The 12,501-nt window shown below is 33.2% G+C and overlaps 1 protein-coding gene across 4 annotated transcripts in view; it reads right to left on the reverse strand.

Moving 5' to 3' along the window:
* LOC106776057 (probable plastidic glucose transporter 1) overlaps positions 1-12,297 on the reverse strand; it is a 34,092-nt gene extending 21,795 nt beyond the window's left edge. For 3 of the 4 annotated variants that reach the window (XR_002669997.1, XR_002669996.1, XM_014663358.2), the window contains exons 1-3: positions 11,903-12,297; positions 9,581-9,781; positions 2,850-2,949 (exon numbers count right to left, since the gene is read on the reverse strand). Coding sequence is in view for 2 of the 4 variants with exons in the window: in XM_014663358.2 (XP_014518844.1) it covers positions 2,850-2,949; positions 9,581-9,781; positions 11,903-12,225 (624 nt within the window). In the remaining 2 variants the exon portion in view is untranslated. The remainder of the gene's footprint in view (positions 1-2,849; positions 2,950-9,580; positions 9,782-11,902) is intronic. The other variant, XM_022787314.1, reaches the window with a different exon arrangement.
* Between the last annotated feature and the right edge of the window lie 204 nt (positions 12,298-12,501).

The following is a 12,501-nucleotide window of genomic DNA, read 5'->3' on the forward strand; positions in this document are numbered from 1 at the left end:
CGTCCGGAAGTGATTTTTCGAAGACCATATGGGCTTTGGGAACAATGGTTTGACTCTCCGAAGGCATATTGTTGATGTCAGTCATAAGTCCTTAAGATTGTTGTAAAAAGCTACCAAAACAGTATTTCCTAAGGAGTGTAGAGTCGTTGTCCTTAAGGACTTATCTGTGGTGTATTGTGTAAGTCTCCCAGGATAGGAACTTCTCAGAATTTATGAGGATCTCAGAACTAGCAAGGATCTCTAAAAAGAGTATAAAAAACCCAAAATATATTTAAAAGAGAAAAAAAAACAAGAGAATGAAACTAAGAGAGAAGAATGAGAAAGACTGAATTTGGTATATTTTGGAATGGGGGAAGAGCTCTCTATTTACAGTGCTAGGAAAGAATAAATCAATAAAAGACAATAAAAACAATAAATATTTAAACGTTAGAGCACTTAAAATTTTGATCGTTGCTCTTAAAATGTTAATGTTGGCAATTAAGAAATTTTAACGTTGCCAAATACTAACGGTGTAATACGTTTTCATATTTTGCAATATAATAATATATTATAACAGAAAGGAACTTAAGAACATGAAGATCATAAGCACAATATAAGAATAATTTAGGAAATTAAATAATTTGTAATTTTATTTTAATTTTAACGAATGTGAGATTTGGTTGAAGAGCCAGTTTGTGCTCGTTGGGTGAGCGGGCCTCGCTAGGCGAAAGTCTACATCTGTAATTTTCGTTTTTTTTTTTCTGGGCTTTGGGCTTTATTTTAGGGTTTCTATGTTTTCTTAAACTTATGTACCTATATATAGAGCAACCAAAAGTTGATGTAAGCACTTTTAAGTCATATAATATGCATTTGCATTCATTGAGAGAGAATTCTCTTAGTTCTTGGATTAGAACTTTGATTCTTATCAAAGATTAACATCTTTGTGACGAATCTTCACTAGACATATCAATCTGCTAAATTGTGGTGTCCTCATCCATCTTATTTTGCATTCTTTTTTATTTATGTTTGTCATGTCTCTTGAGGATCCAAATTCAGAAGAGATTGTATTCTTTCCTAGACCGGATCATATCTAGATCTACTTTCGGATAATGTTTACATGGGAGATAACTTGATTTCTTGTAAGAGTAAGAGTAGAAAATAGGACTAATTTTATTATTCTGAATCATAAAAAATACATTCTCTTATCCTATATTTGTAACAATCTAATTCTCCTAAAAAGGGAAATAGGGAAACTAGGGAAACAAAATAAAATAGAAGATTATACATCTATTTTCAATAATTAGGAAGATTCTAAAGATATTTTCTCTAATTACAACACTCATCCTCAAGTTGGTAAATGAATATCAATCATTCCCAACTTGCCTACAAGATCTTGAAATCTATCCAGAGGAAGTCCTTTTGTAAAAATATTTGCTATTTGAAGTTCTGTAGGAACATAAATTGTAATCACAAAGCCTTTGTCAAGATTATCTTTGATGAAATGTTGGTCAATCTCAATGTGTTTGGTTCTGTCATGTTGTACTAGATTATGAGCTATGCTCATGGCAGACTTATTGTCACAGCGTAGTTGCATTGACATATGGGAGTCTCAGACCTCCTAATATTCTACTAACCATTCAAGCAAGATGTCCTATCCTAACCACTAAACCATTTGGTCCTAGGCGTGATAACCCCTTTGTTTATGACTTTGTAGAATATAAATACTACTACTAGTGCATGCCTACAGTGAAGCTCAATGTCAAAAGCATGTATCCGGGTAATTGAATCTAGATATTGTTATAATATTATTAGTTACAAGATATTGTTAGTTACAATATCTTATGTTTTTTACAATATTATTATTCATTATCAATATATTACCTATGTGCATTTTCTACACAAGGGAATTAATCTTATACATAGTTTTTCCTATTTTCACAGTAATAGAGAGATTTCTTAATTTTTACTAAAAATATTATTTCTATTGATAGTAAATGAGATGCTGATAGATTTCTTCAGGTTCTTGGTGCATCCCCCTAGTTTCCGCCTCCAGTTCCTCCATGGTGGTCTCTAGTGAATTCATTCTCCCCTCCAAGGCATTGACTCTTCCTTCCATGACACTCCTCTCCCAAGTATCCGGCAAGTCGGACCAATTTGATAGATTTCTTTAGGTAAGAAATCAATCTCTATCAAAACACAACACACACACCCAGATTACTGGAAAAAAACACCATATATTATTCTTGCAATCAAAGAATACAATGTACACGTCCAAAACTCTCATGGCAACACTTTCCCTCCATGGGATACAAGGTCCTATCTGCACAAAAGAATTAACAAAAGCTCCCTTGCCACGAGACACTCTTGTCTTCTTATAAAGACAACCCAACCAGCTAACCAACTTCTAACTACCCAACAAGCAACTAATTCCTAATTTGTTTCCTTCCATCCTGCACACGTTATATCCTATTAGATGCCCTTTGGGATGTCATCATAGCTAAGATGCCAAAGTACATATTGATGCCTAGTATGAGTTTTATTTGAAAAAAAATAAAGAGAAATTTGAGGAAGAAAAGTAATTTATTCTTATTTCTTAACAATCAAATCAAAGTTTACCCTGAAGTATTTATAGTCTCAGTTCAACTACCATACTGGCAGTTGTATAACTGAAAATATTGACAACATATAGTCATGTATGTAATTGACTTACTACTTTGTTAAGAGCTAATTTCCGTAAAAGACAGTTGAATAATAGCTCTTCCATTATGAGTAACATCAAGGTATTAGGAGTAAAGTGTAAACTGTACAGATGAGGTAAGTCCGACAAGAAAATGATTATGTACAAAGCTAAAGTTGATATTAGCATGTACCTCGGAGATATATATTGGAACAAGAACCGTATTAACACCTATACCAAGACCAACAAGAAGTCTTCCCCCAATTATCTCATTCAAGGAGTGAGCTTGTGCACTGTAAAAAATTAGAACATGTATGTTAACAATATGACTTATAGCAAAGGACCTACAACTTCACATCAAAAAGCTTGCAATTTGTGGGAAATATGCATTGATGATGAAAATATTGGAAAAGTCACTCATGTTATAATCATAAATTGCATATACTTAATAAATCATGTTTTTGAACAAGCAGTTAAAAATAGAGTAACTCTATTCGCTAGCTGTTTTTCAACACGAGAAATAAGTTTGGCATTTAAGTTAGCTTGAGAAAGTTTAATTATGAGAAACATGTTTGATACTGACAGTCATTGACCCCATACACCAATGGGCAAATACCATGTATTTTTGAGACATCATGAAGGCTTTATTTATATTGAGAAAATGGAAACAATAAAGAAATAGAGAGGGTTTAATATCTTCTAATAAAGATATAATACAAGAATAAATAACAATAGATGTATGATCTAGATGTACTTCATTATATAAGATATGCTCTCCTCATTTCTATAATTATAACACTCCCCTCAAGTTACGGCATATAAGTCATATGCCCAACTTGATACAGGTATGATCGTTTCTTGGTTATCTTAGAGACTTAATGAATATATCAGTCAATTGTTTGTTAAAGTTGACAATTTTAGTGCTGATAACAATCCACCTCCATATGATTGGTCATCGCATGAAAGACAAGACTAGACCAGATGTACAATGTTTATGTTAGGACATGACCTCTTATTATGAAGGCCTATTAAAGAAAAAACAAAGGAAAAGGAAAATACAGCTTATTGTTTTCATTAACCCAGTTGTAAAATATGTTAGTAATTATGTTGTTGGGAAGCTTGTATATATAGGTGTCTTTTGGGGTTTTAGAAAAAAAAAAAGGATTGGAAAATAAGTGAACAGTGGGAGGATTTTGGACCCTCGAAGTGTCAGTGGTATTTCTGTAAAGATTTCTGAAACCTATATTCGAAATTCTCAGTTTCTCTATTTGAGTTTCTTTCTTGTTTCTGATTTTTTGATCCCGGTATTAGAGCTCTTTTCAAGCTGTGGTTTGTTACACGTGGTGACTTCAAGAATGATGGAATCACGAGTGGAAACACCAAAGAAGTCTTTTGCAAATGGGCATTGGTTACCAAAGGGTTTTAAAGCAAGATTAGATGCATGGTTAACCCAAATGGAAGCGAATTTGGAATCCCATCTTGCGTAACAGAATTCACACATGCCACGGTTGGAAAGGATTGTGGAAAGATTTGTGAAAAAGGATGTGGGAAAGGTTCTAGTGAAGCAAATTCTATGAATCAGAGTCTATAAAGAAGCTACACAAAAGAATTAACACTATTTGCGCTTGAGAGAGGTACAAAAAGAGGTGAAAATGGAAGCAGTTATGGAGGGTAAAGCACTATCTTGGTTTCAATGATCATGCAACCGAAATCAGTCATGATTTGGTCTCAATAATGCTCTTATTAAAAGGTTCCAACCATTTTTGATGGGAAACCATTTCAAATAGTTGTTGGCCCAAAAGCAAAAGAATTCAATGACCAAATTCATCACCCAGTTTGAAAGAATCGCTAGAGTTATTAAAGGGTTGAATGAACAATATTTGGTGAGGATTTTTCCAATGGGTTATGAAAAGAGATTAGAGGAGAACTGAGGTTGTACAAAACTAAACATCTCTTGGAAATGATGAACAAATCCTACACTATTGAAGGAAGAATATAATTGCAGCAAAGGCAGTAGGGGATTATAAAGACATAAGAGGGGGTAGGATCTTTCTTATGCAAAGAGGAACAAAGGAATGGATAACAGAACCTCCAAGATCAATGGCAGCAGCTAATTCAGCACAACCCAATTTAGTAGCAGAAGCAAATTCTTTTTCTCAATCTGGTCCAGCTAGGACAGTAATGAGGTAAAGGCTACCAGTGATGGCCACAACAAAGGCAACTTTAAAAGGTTGACACAGTCAGAGCTTAAGAAAAGATCAAAAAAAGAGGATGTTTTAGCTGTGATTAAAAATATAGCAGAATCTTCTTTGCAAGAACAAACAACTCAACTAAATGATGTTAATAGAAGGGCATGAGGAAGAAAACGAGCACAAAAATGGAGGAACTTTTTGTAATCGCTGAACTTTTCCCATAATTCTACCTTGAGAACAAGGTGAATCTTGATGGGCCGGGTATTGTTAGAAGGACAACCTCATATTATGAAGGTCAATTAAAGAAGAAACAAAGGAAAATGAAAATAGAGCTAATTGTTTTAATTAAACCAATTGTAAAATTTGTAAGTAGTTATGTTGTTGGGAAGCTTGTATATATAGGTGTGTTTTAGGGTTTTAGGAAAAAAATATTGGTCGGAAAATTGATTTATCTATCTCACACAAGACTAAACATTGCTTATGTTGTTAGTGTAGTGAGCCAATTTATGCATGATCTAATTTATGCAGTTGATAAAAATTCTCAAATACTTGAAGTCAAGTCTAGGAAAGGGGCTATTATTCAAAAGGGAAGAAACATTGACTATAAAAATATAAACTAATGCTAACTATCCAGGTTCTATTACTGACAGAAAATCTACTTCTGGGTATTATGTGTTTCTTAGAGATAGTCTAGTAATGTGGAGGACCAAAAAGCAAGATAGAGTACCTCGTTCTAGTGTAAAAGCTGAATTTCGAACTCTTGCTCAAGGAATGTGTGAAAGACTCTAGAGAAAAACCATTTTGGATGAGCTTAAAGTCAAGGTGGATAATTTTGTGCAACTACACTGTGATAACAAGTCTGCCATGAGCATTGCCCATAATCCAGTACAACATGACAAGACCAAACACATTAAGATTGACAGACATTTCTTCAAAGATAATTTAGATAGAAGCTTTGTAATTACAACTCATGCTCCTATAGAACTTCAGATAGCAGATATTTTTACAAAAGGGTTCCCTTTAGGTAGATTTCAAGATCTTGTAGACAAGTTGAGAATGATTGATACTCATTTACCAACTTGAGGGGGAGTGTTGTAATTAAAGAAAATATCTATAAAATTTTCTTAATTAGAGAAAATATCTATAGAATCTTCCTAATTAGAGAAGATATTTGTAGAATCTTCTAGATTATTTTTCAGTATATTGTTTCTTTATTTCCCTTTTTTAGATGATTAGATTGCTACAAATAGAGGTAAGGAGAATGTAATTGATATGAATGAAAATAATGAAGTCACTCTCTTTTTCAAGTCTTATCTTCATAAAAAATGTCTTTGCCAAGAGCATTCTTAATAGTATACTTCAAGATTCATACAACTATATCCAAATGGTCTTGACAAGGGAAGTTTAAAACTTAACTTAATACACTTACTACAAAGGTTATTCCAAAACAAGTTACATTGAGATAATATAATACAATCATCAATAAAGGTAACAAATATTTGAAACAAAGAATAATAATGGAGGGAGGATCCCAAATATCAAAGTGAACCAAAGAGTCAAAGCTTGTTTATTAAGCGTATTAGGAAACACTAACGAATATGTTTTCCTAACTCACTCTTTAAACTACACAAATGTTTTAAATGCAGTACTATATTCTTCAATTTTGCAAAACAGGATTTCTTAGTTGTGTATGAATCATCAACATAGGAACACCATTGATGCACATTCTAATGGTGATGGAGAGATATATTAAACCAAATGTTTTAAATGCAGTACTATATTCTTCAATTTTGCAAAACAGGATTTCTTAGTTGTGTATGAATCATCAACATAGGAACACCATTGATGCACATTCTAATGGTGATGGAGAGATATATTAAACCAAAGGAGTTTGAATTTTTAAAATTCAAATTTCCCTCCTTCCATTTCAGCCAGAGATCATTAGACTAAGATTTGCATTTAGTTTCTCTTACATTCACATTTCTCTTATATTAATCAGCACACATAAACACTTATCAAGTTCCTAGAGGATTTCAAGTTAATGCACACGTATATGAAGTTCTTAGAGGATTTCAAGTTAATGCATACATAAACACCTATCAACACCAAAGTCAATGACCCAAGGTCCAAGAGAAGTGGATTGAGAGAGACAAACAAATAAATGACTAATGTGTGCCACCAAAGTAGTGTAACTAGTAGATAGGCATGTCTCACACCATTTGTTCCAACAGTAGATGGTTGGGCAATATTGGGTGAACAAAGGGGTTTCCCATGCAGCTTCCAAGACTCGTCAATGATATGTCAAATTCAATGGCAATGTTCACATTTTGAACGACTTTTAGAACTACTATGCGAAAGCATCTTTAGTTATTACTATATGATGAAAAAGTAGTATTTTTTTTCCTTGCAGACAAAGTATATGCCTCCATGTGAAGACAAGTTAGCTCTAAAAGGGAGCTTGAATAAAGTTTGATACTCCTTTTCACGTGCTAGTGAAACATCTAACAGATCAACAGAAGCAAAACAACAGATTATACTACTTTATGCTACACCCAGCTCTCCTATAAGAAACTGCTCAAAGGATTCCACTAACAAAAACTTGATTAAAAATGAGTACATAGACCACTCCTTGTTATCTCTTCTCAATCTCCACCTGAGACTAAGAACTTGAGAAAATGATAGATGATAAATAAGACTACTCTTAAAGTGAGGATATGGTAATATTTCTCCCAGGTGGGTAACTTCACATAATGAAGAGCACAGAGTTTTCTCACTTCCCACAAAAAACAAATCATACTCAAGATTAGAATACTATATGTTGATTCAGTAGAAAATATTTTGATAAATTACAATAAGGCATTGTTATAATTACAACTATGTTGTCGGAAGATTGTAAAGATCCCTTTTGTAGTCATTACTTTAGGGTTAGAGTTCTCTATATATGGAGGTTTAAGTTCTGTTTCAATGAATAATTCAATAAAACTTTTTTCTCTCGTACAGTTTTATCATTTTCAAATCTTTATTTCATTGTATATTTCAATGATGAGCTTTGGTACTTTGGTTCATGTATAGACTTCAAAAAATATGATTGTTGCATGATGTGATCATTAGATATAATGCCCCTTTATGTGTGATTTCAAGGGTTGCTTGACATCTTGAGTGATGTGACCTTACTTTGTTCAAGATATTAATATAATGTTGGAAGACAATTTTTTTAGATCTAGAAAAACAATACTAACAAAATAATCCAAGGAGAGAGAAAAGCATATCAGACTGTCAAACAAACTCTTATGGAGCCACCATGAAATGGGTAGAAATGCATGGAGGAGGCGGCCCAAATGTAGGTTGGTCAGTTGTCAAGTGTTGCACGCACAGCTACACACTGATCAGAGTTACAGTTGGAACAGGACAGAAGATGCATGTGAAGGCACGTGGATGGGTTTTTCATGTCGCATTTGATGGTTGGATAGATCAGTGCAGCGTGATCCAAACCCTGCCAAAACCTCTTGCCAGAGGCAGCACTAGAACAATGTGAACCTGAGAAAACTTCACCAAAAAAACAGAGAAAAAAAGTCCTTCAAAAGACAGTGGATCTACCTGGCCAAGACACTTTTGAAAAAACTATCATGTTAAACTGTAGGGAAGAGAAAGACATTGAGCTGAAACCTTGTACTTCTAAGACAACACATGTTTTATTTATACGAGATAATTGAATCAATACAATAAATATAGGAGATTTGATTTCCTATAATAATAAAGATAGGTACAGGAATAAATAAAAATGTTTCTAATAATACATATATAATTTAGATATTCTTTATTAGATAGGAATCGCTCCTTGTTTCTATAATTAAAATAGATAAAAAGAAGCAGTGTACTAATTTTACTTATCAATACATTGGATTTGGAAAAAAAAGCTTGTGTCGCATTAACTAAATTTCAATCCTTCCCCATTTAAGATAGCTGAAGAAAGTTTAATTACGAGAAATTTTAGAAATGCACAAGGCCAACAACTAACAAGATAGTGGTTGTCAAACAACTAAAGTCTACCACTTTCATTGAGATGAATTAAACCAAGAGATAGGAGCTTTATTAGGAGAAATCTAACAAAGTGGTTAAAATTTAGTAGGAAATTACAAAAAATGAGGAGAGATTGATTTGGAACTCTAAATCTTTTTCAAACATGCCAACAAATTTATTTTAATTTTCTATAAAGCTAGCAATGTTGTTTAGTTACATACTTCTGCACAAGACAAATTTTGAATTTGATCGACTATACAAAACAGAAGGTGCCACAACAATGTTGTAAGTTAATGCTTAAAAAAATAACTTGTTTTGGGGACAACCTTGTAATCAAAAGCTAAGGGAGACAGCTTTTGAAACATAAAATGAAAATGCAATTATATCCCTATAAAACTGGCCCTTACCAAGCACTAAGTAGGACTTTTGATAGTTTAGGAAAAGAGTTTAAATCCTATTAAACAACAGTCGTTACTTTATGAAGCACAGGACATCTAAGTAAAACCAACTATGCATCTTAAAACCATGCAAATAATTAATTAGTTTTTAAAATCATATTATAAGACGCTTTTGTTGTCTAGAACCTTAACACTGTAGAGTGTTACTCAGTTAAAAGGATTCATTCTCAAAATCTTTATATAAAAGCAGGACAATGTCAAGATCCACAAGAAGAAATAAAGTTATTAAAGATATCATTAACCATGTACACTACCTTATTATTGCCCCAAGGATTAAGGGTATGCTATCAAACTGAAATGTGAGCCGACAACCAAGTCTATCCACCAACGAACCAGAGCTTATGCTCCCTATAAATGCACCAGCAATAAATATACTGACCACGAGTCCCTCGATCAAAGAGTTTCCTTCAAAACCTAGCTCCCGAGCAATGGAAACAATGGGACCATTCATGACTCTGCAAAATATGCAATCAAGTTTGAAATGATTCAAACTTTACAAAAAGCTAGAAATTCAAATCCAGTCACCATGTAGTTTTAAAAACTAATCATGCTATTCTGAACTTATCACATAAAAGATTAGCAAATACTTGGCTACAGCATAATCTGTCCACATTAATTATCTATCCTTGCTTCAAGAGAATGAATACCATCCTGGCTTTTACTTTCACAACCTCAATGAAACACATTCAACCAGCTTTTTTGAACTTTGATTATAACTGTTAGAATCTGTTTTATTTATGTCAGAATCATTGTGTTTTATTAGTTATATTTTTTCCTTATTTAACAGATTATAATTATTGTGAATAATGGGGATATCCCTGAATCATAGGGATCTGGTTGTCTAGGAATTATTATTATGCTTCCTAAATAGCTTTGTAGACTTGTATATATGGATTGTATTCTCAGTATAATAAAGATAATAAGATTCTACCCTAAATTATGAGAATAACTATTGAACTATTTAGTTCAAATCCACACACCGCTTAAAATTTTGCTCACATGTCTTGTAACTTCACTGTAAGATTTTTTATCTCACGTGACTATGTTTAAAAACAATTGAACTATGTAAGGAAATAAAGAATTTTTTTGTTGATTGAAATCACACCAGTTACATTCTCATCACCTTTATATGTACCAAACTCTTTAAAATAAGAAAATAAAAAAATGTTGAAACGATTAGGAAGATTCTACAGATATGTACTCCTAATCACTATGGAGATATTGAGAATATTTGTCTCCAAATAATTTGTTATTTACAACACTTCTCCTCAAATTGGTAAATGAATAACACCTTTGTCAAGATTATCTTTGATGAAACACTTCTATCAATTTCAATATGTTTACACTAGAACGAGATAATATATCCCACTCCTTGCTTCTTCATATTACCAAACTTTCTGCAAGAAATATACACTACCCAGAGGTGGACTTTTTGTCAATAACAGAACCTGCATAGTCTGTATGAATCTATACCTTTAGGGTCAAAGTGTCATCTTTTCTAAATTATAGCTCTTTGTCTAGGCTTGACTTCGAACTTTATCAATTTCCTGCATGAGTCTCTCTCTTGAATCATGCATAAACTCGCTTACTAGACTAACTATATAGGCAATGCCAAGTCTTTTGTCTGATAGATTGTCATTAGATTTGTCAACTCTGATGAATATTTAGTTGCAATATATACCAAGCCTTTAACTGTATCATGGGTCACTCGTATTTGCAATTAGTTGAGTATGTATAACTTATATGCTTAAGCTTGAGGATGATTGTTATAATTACAAAAACAAGGAACTGATAGTTCAACATATTCCTGGTAATGTCAACGGGCAGACATTCTTACTAAAACTATATCTCCTATAAGACTTCTTTTTCTTAGATCCAAGCTTGCAGTAGTTGACTTTACTATTGCTCCTTAAAAACATTTGTTGGCGATATTTCTCTTTTCTGTCTGCAGTCACTTATAAGTTGACTTTACTGTTGCTCCTTCATAACATTTGTAATTCTGTGATCTATATATACGTTTCTATAACACGAATTACAACTCTTTCCAGTTCGTATCATTCAATACAACGGTTATCACAATAAATCCAGCTATAATTCCATACATTACAGACGCCCACAATCACAGCTATAACTTCAAACCTTGTTCAACCATGAAACTCTTTAATATTTTTGAGGGATGTGATAGAACGAATAATACACTACTTCTTTAGGCAAACTTCTCCATTATTTTTGTCACCAGTTTTGTCCACAAATAATCTTATTGTGAACCTTGTTGACCACCTTTACTCTCCCCTCAGAACTACTATTTTACATCACAAGCTCCGAACCAAATCCAGTGCCAAATCATTCATTAATCACATTAAACTGATTTTATTTTTAATAATTAAACAAGTAAAACAACCTTTTTTACTTAAGAAACTCATCCCATCTCTATATGCACATAAGTGCGCCGCTCTAACAAGAGAATGGGTTGCAGAGTCTCTTAACAAAACTTATCACGAAGTTTGACAAAAAAAACAAGACCAATGTTAAGTATTTATCAATCCTCCTAGCACAGAATGAAAGCAAAAACTGACCCAATGTGATACCCAAATATAAAATTGGACATCGAAGCAACAAGAACGTGGGGAAAAGCAGGCAACCATCCCGAATCAAAATTTGCATCTTTTTGACGCAATGGGAGTTTCTCAGCTCTTTCATCATCGGCAAAGTTACGAGTGTGATGCGACTCGGAGGGGTCGCTTTTGAGGGCTGGAACTCTGAGCTTATTAGAAGGGTGGCGAATGGAGCAACTGAGATTGTGAGGTTTGGTTTTGGCTTTGTAGAAGGAAAGGGGTTGGCGAATTGGGTCGCATTTAGTATAGACAATCGCTGCTGAAACCGAATGAAGGGAACTCATCCTTCAAATTGAAATGAAAAGTTAATAATTATATAAATTGAAAGGACCTCGATTATATAGTGTAAGGTTTATGCTTCTTTATGCAGGAATAGTTTTTTTCATAGACCTGTAGTTGTAGGAAAATACCATAATACTCCTTTTTATAAATATGGGTGATATAGGTACATCCACAATTTGTAGATACATGAACTTTTTCATTGTTTTTTTACTTTTAGTGAGAAGTAGTACAGTGAAAACTCAACAAATGAAAAATTATTAGGTACTCTCAAAACCTAT

Source organism: Vigna radiata, chromosome 10 (assembly GCF_000741045.1).
Source record: "Vigna radiata var. radiata cultivar VC1973A chromosome 10, Vradiata_ver6, whole genome shotgun sequence".
Classification (NCBI taxonomy): Eukaryota; Viridiplantae; Streptophyta; class Magnoliopsida; order Fabales; family Fabaceae; genus Vigna; species Vigna radiata.